This window comes from Haliotis rufescens, unplaced genomic scaffold (genome assembly GCF_023055435.1).
Source record: "Haliotis rufescens isolate VD_foot unplaced genomic scaffold, xgHalRufe1.0.p SCAF_3, whole genome shotgun sequence".
Classification (NCBI taxonomy): Eukaryota; Metazoa; Mollusca; class Gastropoda; order Lepetellida; family Haliotidae; genus Haliotis; species Haliotis rufescens.
In genome coordinates this window covers 8,847,998-8,868,363 of record NW_025964001.1, presented here as the reverse complement: position 1 = coordinate 8,868,363, position 20,366 = coordinate 8,847,998, and the positions used below count along the sequence as shown (strand labels likewise).

General features: G+C 41.0%; 1 protein-coding gene across 5 annotated transcripts in view; it reads left to right on the top strand.

Moving 5' to 3' along the window:
* The window catches only part of LOC124140921 (serine/threonine-protein kinase D3-like), a 143,018-nt gene that overhangs the window by 78,982 nt on the left and 43,670 nt on the right, over nt 1-20,366 (top strand). For all 5 annotated transcript variants that reach the window (XM_046508759.2, XM_046508757.2, XM_046508761.2 and 2 more), the window contains exons 3-6: nt 1,649-1,780; nt 4,763-4,911; nt 6,030-6,246; nt 16,142-16,225. In XM_046508759.2, the coding sequence (XP_046364715.1) occupies nt 1,649-1,780; nt 4,763-4,911; nt 6,030-6,246; nt 16,142-16,225 (582 nt within the window). The remainder of the gene's footprint in view (nt 1-1,648; nt 1,781-4,762; nt 4,912-6,029; nt 6,247-16,141; nt 16,226-20,366) is intronic.

Sequence of the window (20,366 nt, the reverse complement as noted above, 5' to 3'; positions counted from 1 at the left end):
TATAACACACGAGTGCGTATTATACATGAATAAATAAGTCTTGTGTACATTGATCAATCGGAAGGGGTGCTATTCATAATTGTTCACTAGCCAATATCTTTGCAAATGTCGCCGTGGGCGCTTATTAGAGCGGGGGCCTTATTACATGGAATAAGTTAATTTTTTTTGGTCTTAATTTCAAAATATAGTGATATGATTGTGTCCTTGTTGGAAATTAATATAGAGAGATGGTTATATGTGATGTAACTTGTGGCCTGGAACTGACCAAGTCATAGTGCTGTCCAGGTTGTTGACTGATCAACAGAAATCCTGTCAAGGTCAGTTGAAGTGACAATGGAGGCAAAGCTTCTATGATATAATGCTTGGCTGGTACTAATTATTTATAGAACAGATTAACAGGATACCGAATGTTAATTTGATGAGGGTAACTTCTTGGGAAATAATTGGCCCGTGAAGTTCTGGGGTAGATTTGGTCTTCAGCAACCTATGCTTGTCGTAAAGGGGGACTATGCTTGTTGTAAGAGGAGACTTACAGGATCGGGTGGTCAGGTTCGCTGACTTGGTTGATGCATGTCATCGTATCCCAATTGTGTGGAGCAATGCTCATGATACCAATGACTGGATTGTCTGGTCCAGACTTGATTTTTTACAGACTGCCGTCATATAGCTGGAATATTGCTGAGTGCGGCGTTAAACAACAAACAAACAAATCATTGGAGAACATTACATTGGTCTTGAACTGTTAATATACTTTGTACCTTGAGGGTAGGTTAACACTTGTACCGTGAAACTGTTTTGTAAGTGTCAATCCAGAAGAGGCTCAATTATTTTGTCATAGCTCGACTGTGGCCGTGAAGATCACTTGGACTCTGAAAATGTGTTGAATTGTACTGGTAACAATGGAGGATAGGGGCCATGATACAGCACACAATGTTTCAAGATGACCGATTTTCTTCTTGTCTGTATGGCAAGGGGCACCATCATCTTTTTACAAACAGAAGAAATAGAGAATCTCACCTGAGTGTCTTTTGATATCAAATATATCAACATGAGTGTAGATATCGCTTGATCTCACCCAAGCGATATCTCCTTTGGGAGCCACGTTTGGATTATAACAAAGTATATACCAACAATTTTCATGAAATTTACCCTCACTGTTAGAGTGAATGAGTAAGTGAGCTGGGTTTTACGCTGCTTTTAGCAATATTCCAGCAGTATCAATGGGCTTCAAACATTCTACCCATGTGGAGAATAGAGGCTGCGAAGTTGTCTCAACCATGTCTGTATCCTGAAAAGACTTGGAACTAGTTTCCAATTTGTATCCAAAAAGAAACTGGGAAGCTGTTCCCACCTTGTCTGTATCCCCTCAAAAAGCCAAGCCAATTGCTTCCATCTCATCTGTATCCAAAAACAGACTGGGAATTTGTTTCCACCTTGTTTGTTTTGAGAAGATACTCACTTCAATGAATCTTGTTCATATGCAAAATATTGTATGATGTGGAAAAGATGTTTCTTTTTCAAGCAATTTAGTTGCTGCCTCCAGCTGTGTGATCAAAACAAGTCATCTTTTCCATTTGTTTTTGTCAATCACTATTTCTTCAGATGCAACCCGGCAGCTCCATACTCATGTCTGACTTTTTCATTTTAGCCCAGGCCACTATGGAGGAGCTCCAGATCCGACCGCACTTGCTGTTTGTCCATTCCTACAAGTCACCTCACTTCTGTGACTTCTGTGGGGAGATGCTGTTTGGACTTGTCAAACAGGGACTCAAGTGTGAAGGTAGGTCTAGACATGGCAAGTGGGAAGGTAGGTCTAAACATGACAAGTGAGAAGGGAGGCCTAAACCTGGCAAGTGTGAAGGTAGGTCTAAACATGGCAAGTGTGAAGGTAGGTCTAAACATGGGCAAGTGTGAAGGTAGGTCTAAACATGGCAAGTGTGAAGGTAGGTCTAAACATGGGCAAGTGTGAAGGTAGGTCTAAACATGGGCAAGTGAGAAGGTAGGTCTAAACATGGGCAAGTGAGAAGGTAGGTCTAAACATGGCAAGTGTGAAGGTAGGTCTTAACATGGCAAGTGGGAAGGTAGGTCTAAACATGGGTAAGTGAGAAGGTAGGTCTAAACATGGGCAAGTGGGAAGGGAGGTCTAAACATGACAAGTGTGAAGGGAGGTCTAAACATGGGCAAGTGTGAAGGTAGGTCTAAACATGACAAGTGTGAAGGGAGGTCTTAACATGGCAAGTGGGAAGGTAGGTCTAAACATGACAAGTGTGAAGGTAGGTCTTAACATGGCAAGTGTGAAGGTAGGTCTAAACATGGGCAAGTGTGAAGGTAGGTCTAAACATGGGCAAGTGTGAAGGTAGGTCTAAACATGGGCAAGTGTGAAGGTAGGTCTTAACATGACAAGTGAGAAGGTAGGTCTAAACATGGCAAGTGTGAAGGTAGGTCTAAACATGGGCAAGTGTGAAGGTAGGTCTTAACATGGCAAGTGGGAAGGTAGGTCTAAACATGGGCAAGTGTGAAGGTAGGTCTAAACATGGCAAGTGAGAAGGTAGGTCTAAACATGACAAGTGGGAAGGTAGGTCTTAACATGGCAACTGTGAAGGTAGGTCTAAACATGGCAAGTGAGAAGGTAGGTCTAAACATGACAAGTGGGAAGGTAGGTCTTAACATGGCAAGTGAGAAGGTAGGTCTAAACATGGCAAGTGAGAAGGTAGGTCTTAACATGACAAGTGAGAAGGTAGGTCTAAACATGGCAAGTGAGAAGGTAGGTCTAAACATGGCAAGTGTGAAGGTAGGTCTAAACATGGCAAGTGTGAAGGGAGGTCTAAACATGGCAAGTGTGAAGGTAGGTCTTAACATGGCAGGTGTGAAGGGAGGTCTAGACATGGCAAGTGAGAAGGTAGGTCTAAACATGACAAGTGTGAAGGTAGGCCTAAACATGGGCAAGTGTGAAGGTAGGTCTAAACATGACAAGTGAGAAGGTAGGTCTAAACATGGGCAAGTGTGAAGGTAGGTCTAAACATGACAAGTGTGAAGGTAGGTCTAAACATGGCAAGTGTGAAGGTAGGTCTTAACATGACAAGTGGGAAGGGAGGTCTAAACATGGCAAGTGTGAAGGTAGGTCTTAACATGACAAGTGGGAAGGGAGGTCTAAACATGGCAAGTGTGAAGGTAGGTCTTAACATGGGCAAGTGTGAAGGTAGGTCTAAACATGACAAGTGTGAAGGTAGGTCTAAACATGGCAAGTGTGAAGGTAGGTCTAAACATGGCAAGTGTGAAGGTAGGTCTAGACATGGCAAGTGTGAAGGTAGGTCTAAACATGGGCAAGTGTGAAGGTAGGTCTAAACATGACAAGTGTGAAGGTAGGTCTAAACATGGCAAGTGTGAAGGTAGGTCTAAACATGGCAAGTGGGAAGGTAGGTCTAAACATGACAAGTGTGAAGGTAGGTCTAAACATGGGCAAGTGTGAAGGTAGGTCTAAACATGGCAAGTGGGAAGGTAGGTCTAAACATGACAAGTGTGAAGGTAGGTCTAAACATGGGCAAGTGTGAAGGTAGGTCTAAGCATGACAAGTGTGAAGGTAGGTCTAAACATGGCAAGTGAGAAGGTAGGTCTAAACATGACAAGTGTGAAGGTAGGCCTAAACATGGGCAAGTGTGAAGGTAGGTCTAAACATGACAAGTGAGAAGGTAGGTCTAAACATGACAAGTGAGAAGGTAGGTCTAAACATGAGCAAGTGTGAAGGTAGGTCTAAACATGACAAGTGTGAAGGTAGGTCTAAACATGGGCAAGTGTGAAGGTAGGTCTAAACATGGGCAAGTGTGAAGGTAGGTCTAAACATGGGCAAGTGTGAAGGTAGGTCTAAACATGACAAGTGTGAAGGTAGGTCTAAACATGGGCAAGTGTGAAGGTAGGTCTTAACATGACAAGTGGGAAGGTAGGTCTAAACATGACAAGTAAGAAGGTAGGTCTAAACATGACAAGTGTGAAGGTAGGTCTAAACATGGGCAAGTGTGAAGGTAGGTCTTAACATGACAAGTGGGAAGGTAGGTCTAAACATGGGCAAGTGGGAAGGTAGGTCTAAACATGGAAAGTGAGAAGGTAGGTCTTAACATGGGCAAGTGAGAAGGTAGGCCTAAACATGGGCAAGTGTGAAGGTAGGTCTAAACATGACAAGTGTGAAGGTAGGTCTAAACATGGCAAGTGTGAAGGTAGGTCTAAACATGGGCAAGTGTGAAGGTAGGTCTTAACATGACAAGTGGGAAGGTAGGTCTAAACATGGCAAGTGGGAAGGTAGGTCTAAACATGGAAAGTGAGAAGGTAGGTCTTAACATGGGCAAGTGAGAAGGTAGGTCTTAACATGGCAAGTGTGAAGGTAGGTCTTAACATGGCAAGTGGGAAGGTAGGTCTTAACATGGCAAGTGTGAAGGTAGGTCTTAACATGGCAAGTGGGAAGATCGGTCCAAATATAAGCAAGCAGAGACACAAGTAAGAAGGTAGGCCTAAACATGGCAATGACAGAAAAGCAGGGACAGAAATGTGAAGCTATGTCTGAAATAGGCATGTGAAAAGGCAGGTTTAATCATGGGCAAACAGGGACACAAAATGTGAAAATAGAGAGCTGAACAGTTGCAAGAAATATAACCCTTGTTCACCAATTTTGGAAGGCTAATTTACATTTAGCATGAAGAACATCTATTTGTAAAAATAATCTTAGTACCCACTAAAGATTCATGAAGATTGATTTGAATGTATATTTTAGGCTGTGGACAGAATTTCCACAAGCGCTGTGCCTACAAGATCCCGAACAACTGCAACCATCAACGCTATCGACGCCAGTCCTCGGGGAGTGTGTCGTCCAATGTGTCCTTCACTTTGCCTTTACCAGAGCCAGCCCTGAATGACAAAGACGTAAGAGTTTGTTTGCTGAAATTTGGGATCAATTTGCTTGAGAAACATTTGTACCATGACCCCTAGAACGTACTTCAGTCCTCTGAAACTTATTGTCAAAAGAAAAGGTCCATGTTATACCACATGTTTATTGTAAGACCACATAAAAAGTGTGGACTGGGTGTCTACGATGGCTGATGAAGAAAGAATATTTAGATAGGTCAGGATCAGAAAGCCTCAGGTTTTTCCATTAGCCACCAGGGCCCCGTTCCACAAAGCGATCTTAGCGCTACGACTATCGTAAGCCAGTGTAAAAGTATGGGAGTTACGATCACCTTAGCGCTAAGATGGCTTTGTGGAACGGGGCCCGGGGCCCAATTGCACAAAACAATCTTAGTGCTAAGATGATCGTAACTCCCATACTTTAACATAGGCTTACAATAGTCTTAGCGCTAAGATTGCTTTGTGCAAGTGGGCCCAGGTTCTGCTGATGGTGGGTTTGGACTCCTGACAGGACCCTTGTGTCGGCACCTATTGATGTTTGTGGTGATTGTTTATGACCTTTGTCACCGAGAGATGCTGTCACATAACTTAAGTGCTATTAGAAGAGGTATTTAGCCCCAAATCACTCACTGGGTAACAAGATGTGAACTGAAATCACCATGTTTAGTCAATGACCCTCCTGAATGTGCTAAATGGACTTCTATATTCATGATTTTGTTATTTTCATCTCTGTATCATCAGGGGGCACGGGTGGCTCAGTCGTCTAAGGCGCTGCGATTCGCTGTGCAGAGTTGCATCCTTTGGGCACGCCAGAAACCTATGATTGTGGGTTCGAATCCTGTTTCACCCAAATTATGTTTCTAGGTTTGTCAGCACCATACCCGTGCTCCTGGCTTTCACGGAAGTGGTAAACGCCTGAGACCTGCATCACTTCGGGCTTTCCTCCCACATTAAGCTGACACGCCATGATATAACTGGAATACTGTTAAAAGTGGCGTTAAACCCAACTCACTCTCTCACTCTGTATCATCAGTGTCGTCTGTCACAGGGCCTCCTGAAGGTGTTAAGTCCTACGTCTGTACACTTATTTATGTCAAAATGTTGACTGTGTATAATTGTCCCCTCTGCTGTCACAGAATCTCCTCAATGTGCCGAGTCCTACCGCTCCCCCTTCCCCAGGGAGTGGTCGGTCCAAGTCCTGGAGTGGCCGCCCCATGTGGCAGGAGAGGGAGTTCGCCAAACGCATCAAGGTGCCTCACACGTTCATCGTCCACAACTACACCCGCCCCACCGTGTGCCAGTGGTGCAAGCGACTACTCAAAGGCCTTTTCAGACAAGGAATGCAGTGTAAAGGTATGGACTGGTTGGTCTAGAACTTTGACTTGATTGTTATCCCTCACAATGCATTTTGCGATGGGTATTAAAATGGACACCTTCAATCTGTCCATCAGTCTGTCCGTCTGTCCATAGGTCAAGTGGTGAACTAGTGCCTTTTGGTAGTTTGGGATTTTCGACAAAAACATTTTTCGAGTTTCCATGGCAACAACTTTGACTGGAAATGGCAGTAGTGCTTATTTCTGAATCAGATCTTTCAAAACGTACAATATTTCTTCACCAAACTTGGTGCAGAGATTGGTCTAGTGGTGAACTGGTGCCTGTTGATAGTTTCCACGGCAACAGAATAGGGATTCTAGGTCAGAATATATATCTCATGTCACATGCTTGACTAGAATTTGGCTCAAGTGGTCACATTGTTTGACACAGAGATTGACTTAGACCACGATTCCGCCATATTCTTGCATAGTCGTCGAAGATATCACATCAACATTCAATCAGCGCGATTGAAAATCGTGTAGATCTTTCAGTAGATTTATCTCCATTAACACTCATTTTCACCTGCAAAAATAAAAATATGCTTGAATAATTTGATCTACGGTACCTAAAAATGTCAATAAAAAACTTACACGCTAGTTTATTCAATCGTCAAAATTTGTCAATCGAAACAGCGATTTGCATACTCACAACATTGCATGCTATCTCTTACTGTGTGCATAACCTATTCCTATATCACTGCATGGAGCTTTGCATCAGCTGACAATGGTGGAGTGTGCAACATTTTTTTATCCCCGATTGGCAAAACGATTTGTTTTAACGAATTAAACACTTCGGTAGCTCACGTATTCTACAACTCCAAGTCATTAAGCATATTTTTTAAGACTTAAATCCTAGCAGAAATCTAAGACGTTGATCTACATGTATGTGTGTCCGTTCAGAAATCAAAAGAATATAAGGCAATCACAGGTAAAGTTTCAAAACACGAGCAAATCGTGTTTTAGATGAGATTTGCCCAGCCAGTGACGGCACTGGTGGAAGAGTTTTCATGAACGTACCCTCATGCAAGAATGGCCACCGTGTGTGAATTACAAATTTTGAACTATTTCTAGTGGCCAAACAGCAAGTTGGATTTAGATTTTTTAGAATATGCTACGATATGTTTGCTTCCAAATTTGTCCATACAAATTGAAAACTGTGACTTAATCATTGAAATGTAACTCTTAAGCATCGTGAATGTCAACAGTCTTTTCAACTTCCGGTTACTCGTAAACATTTTCTGGCTGCTGCTCATGGCAAACACGCTGCCTTCTGTGTGAAATAAATGACTTAATTGTTGCTAATTAAACAACAGGATGAACCTGGAGCAATAGTCATTGTATTATGAACTGTCACTTCTAATCAATTGAAAAGTCCATATTGATAGGATTTTGTTTGATACGGTCAGAGACCCGGCCACTGATATGGTACACACTTCAGACGGAAAAAAAGACGGCGAAATTGATGAAAGCACTGGAATGTAAATAATATATTTTTTGCCATTTTTTTGTCGCTATTTCATGTCATCACTCTAAATATACTGAATTACGATCTAAACACACATTGACGAAATTTGACAACTGCAGTTTGTTGTCTCCTGCATGCCAACAAAATGAACAGCTGATGGTGGTAAACAACCTAAACGATCTATAATTGTCCTCGCGAATTATTCCCCATCAAGTCACCAGTGAACAGAAATACATAAATATAAGTGTCATTTCTCCTAAAGTAGACAATGAACAGAAATATAAGTCAAATGTAATATTTTGTTAATACTAATGCTAATATTTTTAAATACATGTATTTGCAGTGGAATGATTAATGTGCGAAAATAGGATATCCGAGGATATATCTATATTATCTGGTAATATTACTTGCAGCATTATTTGAGTCACAAGTACCAAACATCCACTGTGTGAAGATGAAATATCTCTGAAAATTAGCAAAATCTCATCACACGCCAAAAAGTCTCATTGCTTTTGGACCAGGGGAGATTTTCTCTCATATGTAAAAATTTCCAGGATAATCCCTGTTGACAGCATGGTTAATTTATCATTTTATCAACCACTAGTTTACTCACTCACTCACTCACTCACTCACTCACTCACTCACTCACCCTTTTAAGAAGAGGGTTATTATACCCTCCGTCCGTCCGTCCATCCATCCGTCCGTCCGAAAACTTTGTCCGCGAGATTTCTCTTAAACTATTCAGTGGATTCATCTCAAACTTAGTACATATAATCTGTGTCATATGGAGGGGTGCAGTCAAAAGAAAAAAAATGTTTTTATTAATTTTCCATTTTTTTATGAATTTTTCAAACCCTAACCCTATCCATTATTTAATTTGAAACTACTGACACACTAGGCGGGTCAGGGGGTATTAGTGAGCCACGCCCACTTTTGCCCTTGTTTTTCAATGTTTTTAAATATAATGGGGGGGGGGGGGGGGGGGGGGAAATGGTGTTTACTGGATGTCTTGAAAGACATTTGTCGTGGGTCCCTCAAACGATCAGTGACCACTTCTTGTCCCTCCATCAGATGAAGGGGCAAGGAATAGCCCTGAAATATTGTCACGAATAATACAGAAGTCATTATCCATCAGAGTTTCATGTCCTCATGATCTTCCCGCTTCTAAATGACGAGACTTGACCTTGTGTATATCATACACATCCACTGATTTGCTTCACAGGCAAGTGTTACAACACACCCACTTGAGGAGTTCAGCCCTCTTGTGGGGTTGTCACCTTCATGCAAGGTCTCATTAGATGCTATTTACAGTTCAACAACAGCACTGGATTTAAAACCTAGACAGGATGCCAAGGTTGACACAAAAGTATTATTCGAATAGGCTATGAAGTGGCAATCAATTTTGATCACAGATTATTATGTGGATTTATATATCGAACAAGGTCATGAACAATATTCTAGTTATTAGATTGACACAATACCATCATTCAATAGTTTCAAGAAGTTGGAAAGATTTTTTATCCGAGATTACCGTATTTGACGTAATAAGCGCCCAGGGCGCTCTAAAAATTGGAAATAGGGGGCTCTTATTAGAATATTATTTTGGTGAAAAAAACAGAGTTAAAGGATAAATTTAGTGGTTTATGCTGACAGCCTGAAATGTTTATATACGACAGATATATTTTTCCAGAATTTAATTGCCCATAATTAAGGGTGCATATAACACACGAGTGTGTATTAAACGCGAATAAATAAGTCTTGTGTACACTGATCAATCGGAAGGGGTGCTAATTGCGATTGTTCACTAGCCAATATTTTAGCAAATATCTCTGTGGGCGCTTATTACGTCGAATACGGTATGTATATGGATTTATATGTATATCGAACAAGGTCACATACATAACTTTTCTCATTTGCCAATGTTTCCTCCATCACTGTGGTCGTCTGTTTTGTTAACAAAGACACACTTGTGAGTGACCCTGTGTCCATTAGATCAACTGATGGTGGCACATATTCCCTCCCCTTTAATACTGACCTAATGCATGTCAGGCTGACCGAGCTGTGCCCTCAATTAATCTTTAAACAGACTTGCTGTTCCATGCATCATCTTTACGAATGTCTTTCCACTGGTGTAGCCTGGAGCTGTGATTAGAAGACAATCAGGGTTATGTCATTTTGTACTTGAAACAGTGCATCCGAAATCCCTCCCAAGCTAATTTGACTTAATGGTGGTGTCTGACAATCCTACCCGAAACTGGAATTATACTGTGTTGTGAACCTTTGGTATAGGTGTCTGATGGAGGAGGTGACATGTTTGTTATGACACAATGCAGGAAGTCGCAGACAAAATAACTATTCTATGTTTCCGTAGAGTCTGAGCTGAGTTGCAGAAGGATGTTTGTGAATTGCTGAATTTCTTGATAGAAACACAAGTAGATCATGTCTTATATTGTTATCCACCTGGGATATAATGCTGGGGAATATAGTCGTCGCTTCATCTGTTTGCCCGTCCGTCCGTCCTCCATCCATCAGTCCATCCGCCTGTCTGTCCATCCTTAATCATTTCATTGCCGGAGCACAACTCGAAAACCATTCAATATTTTTAACACAAATTGGCAGATATATGATCCTGTAGTGGTGCCTTTAGCAATTTAAGGATTTTTTTTGCATATATTTTTCTCAATTTCCACGAAAACAATTTTTAATTAGTCTCAAAAGGGGGTCGATTTCATTTCCGGAGCACAACTGAAAAACTGTTCAATATCTTTCAATATAACTTGGCAGATATATCAGACAGATCTTGAAGTGGTGTCTTTTGCTATTTGCAGATTTTTTGTATATTCATATTTCTCGGTTTTCATGGAAACAATTTGGATTTAGTTTCAAAATGGGGTGGTGGATTTCGTTTCCAGAGCACAACTTAAAGACTGTGAAAGACTGTTCCTCCAAACCTGGTACATGTATTAATCAAGGGCTGAGGTGGTGCCTTTTGCCTTTTAACAATTTTCCTGTTTCCATGGCAATAAGTTTGACTTTGACTGTGTTCATAATGATATGTTTGTCCGGACCACATCTCTGATGACATGCATCAACAAAGTCAGCAAGCCTGACCACCTGATCCCGTTAGTTGCTCTTACGACAAGCATAGTCGCCTTTTATGGTAAGCATCGGTTGCTGTGAAGACCCATTCTATCCCGGATCTTCACTGGTCAGCGTCCGAAAACACAGACACCTTAGTACCCCCAACATCTGAATAAACTGAAGACATTAGAACCCCAACATCTGAATAAACTGACACCTTAGTACTCCAACATCTGAATAAACTGACACCTTAGTACTCCAACACCTGACAAGATTAATAACTTTAGTACTCCAACATCTGTGTAAACTGACACCTTTGTACTCCAACATATCAGTAACCTGACACCTTAGTACTCCGGCACCTGTGTAAACAGACACCTTGATACTCCAACATCTGAATAAACTGACAACTTCAGTGCTCCAATATCTCACTCACACAGCCTCTGTCATGTAACTCTGACATGACTGAGAGTGTAAGGTCATAAGGACATGCATCTTTCGGGGCGGTCGGGTAGCCTAGTGGTTAAAGCGTTCACTCGTCACGCCGAAGGACCGGGTTCGATTCCCGACATGGGTACAATGTGTGAAGCCCATTTCTGGTGTCCCCCGCCGTGATATTGCTGGAATATTGCTAAAAGCGGCGTAAAACCATACTCACTCACATGCGTCTTTCAAGGTTTGTCAGGATGAGCTTACAACTGGGGACAAGAAAAAAAGTTGCAAGATCAGAAAACAGTTTTTGATCTTCATAAATCTTCATCTCATAGTTGTTCTTAGCTGTTATATCCTCAATCATCAAATTTATTCATATCTCAACATACCCAGGACCCATACCCCACCAAAGCTTTGTTGGAGATTGTCACAGTTCCCATCTCCCGTATCGCTAACCTAGAACAGAATTTCTGTGGCTGGTAGGGTTGAACTCAGCCTTGACAAAGCCCTTGATATGTTTCTGATGGAAGAGGAAACTATGAATCAGAATTAACAGCTTGAAAAGATACTTTCTTGTGTGTTAGGATGGGGTATTGGTCTTCAGGTGTTCCAAGTTGTAGTTAAAATGGTACATAATAACATGAGGTGAGGTGAAATGGGGTTTAATGTCGCGTCCAAGATTTTTGCACTTATATAGAGACGTGCATGCACGTGTATGTGTGTGTGTGTGGCTGCTTGTACTAGTCCGGACCGATTTATAGTGCTAGCACACTGAGATACCGTCCGGGCGGACGCTCTACCATTAGACCACGGAGGCGGTCAATAATAACATGAGTCAGCTACTTGTGACAATGTTGCTGCCCATATATGGAATGATTTGAGTTGATTGCTTTTGTAAGTCAACACAAATGAGACTCAAATGAAGATTTGGTGGTGAATGGGACAAAAGGGTAGGGCTGGGACTAGTCCAAATATATTACCCGGTTACCCACCCCCCTATTACCCGCCCCTACCCGGGTACCCGCAGCCCTATTACCCGCCCCTACCCGGGTACCTTCTGTAGGTCATAAGTTGGGCACAATATGTTCAATTGGGAATTGTTATACTGGAGCCCTGGCAAAAAGTGTTTAGATATAGTATAAACCGATCTGATTGTGTTTACACTGAAGTTGACTGAAGCTTTGTCTTTACTCAAACATATAAGAGTCAGAAGGAATGTGCCCATAGTCAGAATGAAATGCGAACATTAGCGACTTGTTTTAGTGTAACCATGGAATTTTATTGTTATTTTCATTTAACCATTATCACATGACTAACCACAGGTCCAGGTAGTCCTGTGGGTACAGGCGTCCTACTCAGGACTCACCCGACTCGAGTACCCGAGTTACCTGTCCCAGCTCTAGTTCAGGGTATTTATCATAATGGAATGGAGATGTGATTCGCTGAATAATCGAGGATATTTCAGGAGCTGCCCTATTGGTGATTGGACCCTGGCTGTGTCATAGAAAACAAAATGGTACCCTGCCTGGTGCTTGGCTTTAAGGAGATAACTGGTCACATGAGTAGGGTATTTTTATACTGCACCAATGTGTCACTTTTGGCGAGTACTATACAGCAGACCCGTGAAGATTCCGGGGTAGAATAGGTCTTCAGCAACCCATGCTTGCCGTAAAAAGTGACTATGCTTGTCGTAAGAGGCGACTAACGGGATCGGGTGGTCAGGCTCGCTGACTTGGTTGATGCATGTCATCGATCCCAATGGTGATATTAATCACTGGATTGTCTTGTCCAGACTGGATTATTTACAGACCGCCGTCATATAGCTGGAATATTGCTGAGTGCGGCGTTAAACAAAAAACCACCCAACCAACCAACTATACAGCAGGCATTAGTCTGGAATAGTACAAGCAGCCACACGCACACTGGCAGACAGAGAGACAACCAAACAGACAGATGGACAGACACCCATGCATGCTCGTCACTGTATAATTGTGAACCCAACTTTAAACCCCATCAGCTCACCTACATGATTCCTTGTTCTGGTCCAGACTCTGGTACTTGCAGGCCATAGTGATCCAGCCTGATTATTGTGTGACTGCTGCATACAGCAACAGTCTGTCATCTACATCCATGAACTCGCTGATGTTATTGCAGTGCTTACAATAATACTGATTGTATTTGAAGTAGAACACAGACAAAGCTTTTGGTATGTTACTTTTATTGTTTGTAAGACCAAGTTCATGTATATGTGACAGGGGCAGATTTATTCCTGGTGTCCCCCGCCGTGATATTGCTGGAATATTGCTAAAAGCGGCGTAAATACATACTCACTCACTATATACAAGAAAAATCCTTCACACATTGAACCAACAAGAGATGTCTTTCTTTTGATTTTTCTGTCAATGACATGCTTCTTACATAACATCTTTGAACCGAGACAAAACTATCAGCCGGTGGCAATGAAAGTCAATGCCCTACCTCATCAATTACAGTGGCTTGTAATTAGTGCAGTACGTTTGGCACCACAGTGACGAGGGTACATCCTTTGAGGAGAAGGCTGACAAAGAAAGAAAATGGAAATGCATTATGTAACTTCTAATTTTCAACAAAGCAAGCGGCCTGTCACTCTTAGTCTTCAATTATGTCAACTTGTTTTCCTCGCAGTCGAGGACCACTCGGCTATTTTTCTACTATTTATGTTTATGTAAAGGTTATAGTCGCACTGAACTAACTTGACATTTATAACTCAGCTTCAATGATCACAGAGAACAGACATTCAGATTATTCTGAAGAGTTGGGCTGGTATTGTCTCTCTGTGAGCACGCTTTGTCAAAGGAGTCATGTATGAATGATGAGGCACGGAATGATATATTACTTTACTCATGGAACCAGCTTGAAGGAGAATTTTCAAAGGCTTTCTTTTTAAACTGAAATAGTTTCCAGTAACCTGTAATGTTTGTCTGTCTGTGTGTCAACTTGTCTGTTCTGTATTGCTGGAGAACAGTTGATCATTTCTTATTTAACTACGAAGTGGATGCTTGTAGAAATGTGTATTGTTATTAGGATGCTTAACTGTATCTATCCCAAGCCTTGATTTTACAGTGAGGATAGTTGTTTAAGTGTTGTCAATTTGATGATGTTTTAAAATCAATAAATTGCAACCATTTTGTCATGGTAATGGAACCGAAATCAAATCTTCTCTTAATGATTTTGTTATTGAATACTGCTGATTATCAGGCAGACATGTTGAATTTGTTTTGACAGGTTTGCTGTAAGACTATTTGACCAATATTTTTCTGCTAACCTAATATGACACCATATACGGCAACTAAAGACACCATTACGAATATTATTATGCCTCAAAGTGAGATTGACCAATCAGAGTGCAGAACTACTAACCCTATATGAGCCCGTATACTGCCAGTAAAAATCCAAGATAGTTGTCACTGACCTAATATGAGACCGTATACCATCAGTAACAGACATTTTGGATTTTCCAACACCCACCTCACATATTTGACATATATGAAAATTCTGGTACAGAAATTCGTTATTCGACACTGTTTCGTATTTAAATATCAATAATTTTGATATGCAAGGACGTTAATGGGTTTTTTGGATCACGTTTGTGACTTTAATATAGATTATATAAAATTAAAATTATCAACAAGGTTTGGCCTCTGAGGTTTGAAGAGTAGTCTCCCTTTGAGCCTTAGCGTCTTTAAGTTTTCATATTGACATGACATGTGCAATATGGATACCAGATGGTGTAAACTTTTCAGCATAATAAATTCGTTATGGTGTCTTTAGTTGCTGTATATGGTGCATATTAGGTTAGCAGAAAAACATTGGGCGACTAAAGACACCATAACAAATAACATTATACTCTGATTAACTGAAGGACCAACATAAGTGCTTGTTTCATGGACCGCCTCCGTGGTCTAGAGGCAGAGTGTCGGCCCGGAGAGCGGAAGGTCTGGGGTTCGATCCCCAGCCGCATCATACCAAAAGACGTTCAAAGATGGTACTTGTTGTTACCCTGTCTGGCGCTTGACATTAAGGTTAAGGGGCTAAAACAAGGACTGGTTGGCTCGGAGTCAGTATACTTTGTCTGAGTGGGGTATTCATGTTAAACTGCGCATGGTATCTCAGTGGGCTAGCACTATAAATCGGCATCAGTCAGGACTAGTTCAAGCAGTCCCCCCCCCCCACACACGTGCATGCAAGTCGCTTTTTAAGTGCAATAATCGACGTGACGTTAAACCTCACCTCACCTCACCTCACCTCACCTCACCTCACCTCACCTCACCTCACCTCACCTTGTTTCATGGATTGTCTTTATCAATACACCTAAAGGCAGCAATATGTTTAAATATGATGTCAGTGTTCATTTGATGTACATTTCCAAATGAAAGCAGAAACAAAAGTACGTAAGATGATAAAATATTCACGATATGTAGCCCATGAAGATCTTCTATAGGTAGAATAGATCTTCTGCAACCCATGCCTGCCGTAAAAAGCGACTATGCTTGTCCTAAGAGGCGACTAAAGGGATCTTGTGATCAGGCTTGCTGACTTGGTTGATGCATGTCATCGATCCCAATTGCGTGGATCGATGCTCATGATGTCAATCACTGGATTGTCTGGTCCAGACTCGATTATTTACACACCGCCGTCATATAGCTGAAATATTGCTGAGTGCGGCGTTAAACAACAAAAGAAACAAACAAATATTCACGATATGTTTTGGGTTTGTTGCAATGGTTCTTTGTAAAACAAGATACTAAATATTTTCCTCCTATGAGGGTATTATAAAACCTGGGGCCATATTACATCTGTTGCTATGCTACTAAATCATCATCTAATGTGCCTTTGATGAAAATATCTTTCCTTTCAGATTGCAAGTTCAACTGTCATCGGAAGTGTGCTCCATTGGTGCCGAATGACTGTGCTGGTGAGCTGCCATACAGGATAGCTATGGGTAAGTATTACATGGAGCACAGATGATACTGTGTCTACACAATGCTCTATCAATGCTACCCTAAGGAAACATGTTCTATGTTACTGTGAATACTGTGGTATACCATGCTTTATAAACCTACTTACTGTGTAACTCGATATGGAGTTTTTGAAATTGTGGTAACACCTCGTAGGAGGTATTACAACGATTGTAACACCTCGCAGGAGGTATTACAACGATTGTAACAATAATTGTAAACCCTTGATAGAACAAAAACTATGAACAGCCTACGAGACGCAAGTGCAGATTTCGTGCCATTGCGATGCACGTGCAGATTTTGCACCATTGCAAAACCCACATGCTGAGGTCACCGGTTTTATTGAACCGAGTTTACGACTGCAGGCAATATTTCATCTCCGATACAGGTTATACATTTGAGAGTTTTTATTACAGTTATTTCATTAAAAACGTTGTCTATGCGATGAGTCGGTTTATAAGTTGGACAAACCATGTCTCCGCGATATTACTAGAGATTGTAAACCCTCACATTCAGGAACGTCCCTCATGTGAGGGTTTACACTCTCTAGTAATCCCTCGGAGACATGGTTTCTCCTACACATATCAACAGTACTTTGCAATGTATACACAGTGCCATATGAACACAGTCATTGGGGAAAACGCTTTACATCATCTATAAACAGTGCCTTATCCTATGTCAACACTTTAATCAGAAAACATTTTGTAGCTCATTTGACATTGTCAATCTGAGCTTATGTACAGCTAATTTGTTTGTCATCCATTAGCACAGAACTTGATCAACTTTTCCCATGATCCACTGAGATTATCAAATCGAGCGAACATTTTAGATGTATTTCTTTCAGGAGATACGTTTACAATGAAGTAAGGTTTTCATATTTTAGTTGTTGAAAAAGTGTGAGATCTATTCGATACACAATTTTGGCGCTGTATGACTTTGTCAGGAAGTCTTTGCAATCAGAGTACACTACAAGGATTTTTGATGGAAGACGTCATAAATAAATTGCAAGTGAATCCATAGCAATTTTTGTTGCATTCTTATTCCCCAAACCTAAAAAACTATTGGCCACATTGTTTCTTGATAATACAGTGGGTGGGGCTTGTGTTGCATTAATGCGCTGATTGATGTCACTGATTTTGTTTTGTTGCCTACAAAAAGATTTGCTGACTAATTTATTAATATCTGGAATTATACAGTGTACAAGCTTTTTCCGTTTATTCCTCCATAAACACCCAAAAATATTGATGTCACTTCTTAAATGTTACCACAATGTCACCATGCTTCAGTACATTTGATTGCTGCGCTGCTAGAATACCATCAACAACCTCACCATTCATGGATATGAATGGTTGGGAAAGAACCAAGTGATTGCAATTATGCCTTTCTCGTTTTGGCCAAACCCATCTGCTTCATCTTACATAACCATACCTGTGAGAGATGTGAGATGGTGAGAGTTATGTCCCTTGTGCAAAGCTAGCAGAACAGATTTCAGTGGACACCACACACACACACACACACACACACCACACCACACCACACCACACCACACCACACCACACGATTCTGGGGTAGAATAGGTCTTCAGCAACCCATGCTTGCCGTCAGAGGTGACTATGCTTGTCGTAAAAGGCGACTAACGGGATCGGGTGGTCAGGCTCGCTGACTTGGTTGATGCATTTCATCAATCCCAATTGCGTGGATTGATGCTCATGATATTTATCACTGGATTGTCTGGTCCAGACTCGATTATTTACAGACCGCCGTCATATAGCTGGAATATTGCTGAGTGCGGCGTTAAACAACAAACCAACCAACCACACCACACCACACCACACCAAACCACACCACACCACACCACACCACACCACACCACACACCACACCACACCACACCACACCACACCACACCACACCACACCACACCACCACACCCACCCACACCACACCACACCACACCACACCACACCACACCACACCACACCACACACTAGATTCTAGATTCAGTTTCTACCAGAAACTATTGACTATGTGTGCTGAACAGGAATATCACAATGAACTGTAGTGTTAACGACCGCGAGGCTCTGTTTAACCAGGAACGACCAGCCTTGTCAGTTACATGACTAATAATAACTAACATATCACATTTAAATGACTGTTATGGATATCCATAGTCATTATCACCCTGGCCTTAGGCCCTATCTCATTGTATTTCAAGCTAATGCGTTTATGAATAATGAGTGTAATATGTACTTATATTTTCATATAGTAATATTTTTGGTATCTATGCTAGCAAGTTTTCTCTTCATTTCCTTGGAAGAGATATAAAAAGTCTTCTTCTTGACATATATATTTGTACAGTGATAACGGATCATTTTCTGTTTAACACAATCATATCTATTCAATGTTCTAGACAATCATACCCGATTCCCTCAGTGACAACTGTTAATGGATAATTACATCTAATTTGTTTATGATGTGTGTGGGGCGGTCGGGTAGCCTAGTGGTTAAAGCGTTCGCTCGTCACGCCGAAGACCCGGGTTCGATTCCCGACATGGGTACAACGTGTGAAGCACATTTGTGGTGTCCCCCGCCGTGATATTGCTGGAATATTGCTAAAAGCGGCGTAAAACCATACTCACTCACTATGATGTGTGCACTATTTGGGTTGTAAAACCATTCCCTTTGCAAAGACAAGAGAAAGTGAGGCATTAATAGGAGATTGATAAGTTTTAATTAGTGATTGCAGTGTACTCGACCCAGGTAGTGACAAGTAATACAGACTGTATATATTACGTTTTGTTATGATAGATGAACAGTTTGGACAGACTGTGATTGTATATTTACAGCTCATCTCAAGACTGGCCAGAGAGGCACCAAACTCCAGATGGTTAGAAAAAGTGAAAAACACATGATCAGTCAAACAATACCAAAAATGTTGCTCATTGTTGCCATGGCGATATTAAAACCTGTTTTACAATATTTTTGTTGACCATGTTTGAAAAGATATGTTTGTCATTAACACTTTCTCAAACCAAACATAAGCACTATAAATAAATATTTTTAAAATGTGACCAAATGGATCAGTTGGTCAGACTGGGTGACTTGAGTATGTGTCATCATCCCCGAAGGTGGGACTGTTGTTCTCAATATCAATCACTGGATTGTGTGGTCCAGATTTCATTATTTACAGGCTGCCATCATACAGTTGGAATACTGTTGAGTGTGGCGTTAAACAACAAACATGCAAACAAAACCAAATACCTTTCATTGACAGACATATTTAGATACGAGCTATTCAACTTTACATTGCTTAAAGATGTGTTTCATCGAAAGCTACAAAAAGGCAGTTATAGTTCTGAAATCACATGCAAATGATGGAGGAAGATATTATGGGTGTTGAAAACAGTGACTGTTAAAACAATTACTTACCCTTTTCACTGATGTAATTTGCAGATACTAGCAATGGCGATTTTGTAACCAACTGTAAAACTAAAAGTTGATAATTATACTCTTCTGATAAAGTGAGTGAGTGAGTTGAGTTTAACGCCGCTTTTAACAGTATTCCAGTTATATCACGGCGTGTCAGTTTAATGTGGGTGGAAAGCCCAAAGTGATGCAGGTTTCAGACGTTTACCACTTTGGTGAAACCCACGAGCCCATGTATGGTGCTGACAAACCTAGAAACATAATCTCTTCTGATAAAAGTGATGACATCTTGTTTATAACTGTTAAGAACATGCAGATGTCAGTCAATATTCCCATCTCATGGTGCCGAGTTCTCTCTCCCTCGTGTATTAAGATGAAGGATTTATTAACCTGAGGGAAAGAAGTTTTCAACAAATTCTTGCAACATAAGAATCTCAGCAGCAACATAAACAAAAACATGATTAATGCAATACATAATAGATATATATATCACACAGTTTTGATAGCATCGTATACAATAGACACCCTGACTTGATGTGCAGAATAGCCCCTAAATGTGTGGTTGTAAGACATTTGAAGGTCATTAGTTAAGGAAGTTTTCTACATGTTGCAGCTGTCACAAATGAAGATATACACACATATATTCCTACTTTTGGACTAGAAGCACAATAAAACCTTGCAAACCATATCAGTATTTGCT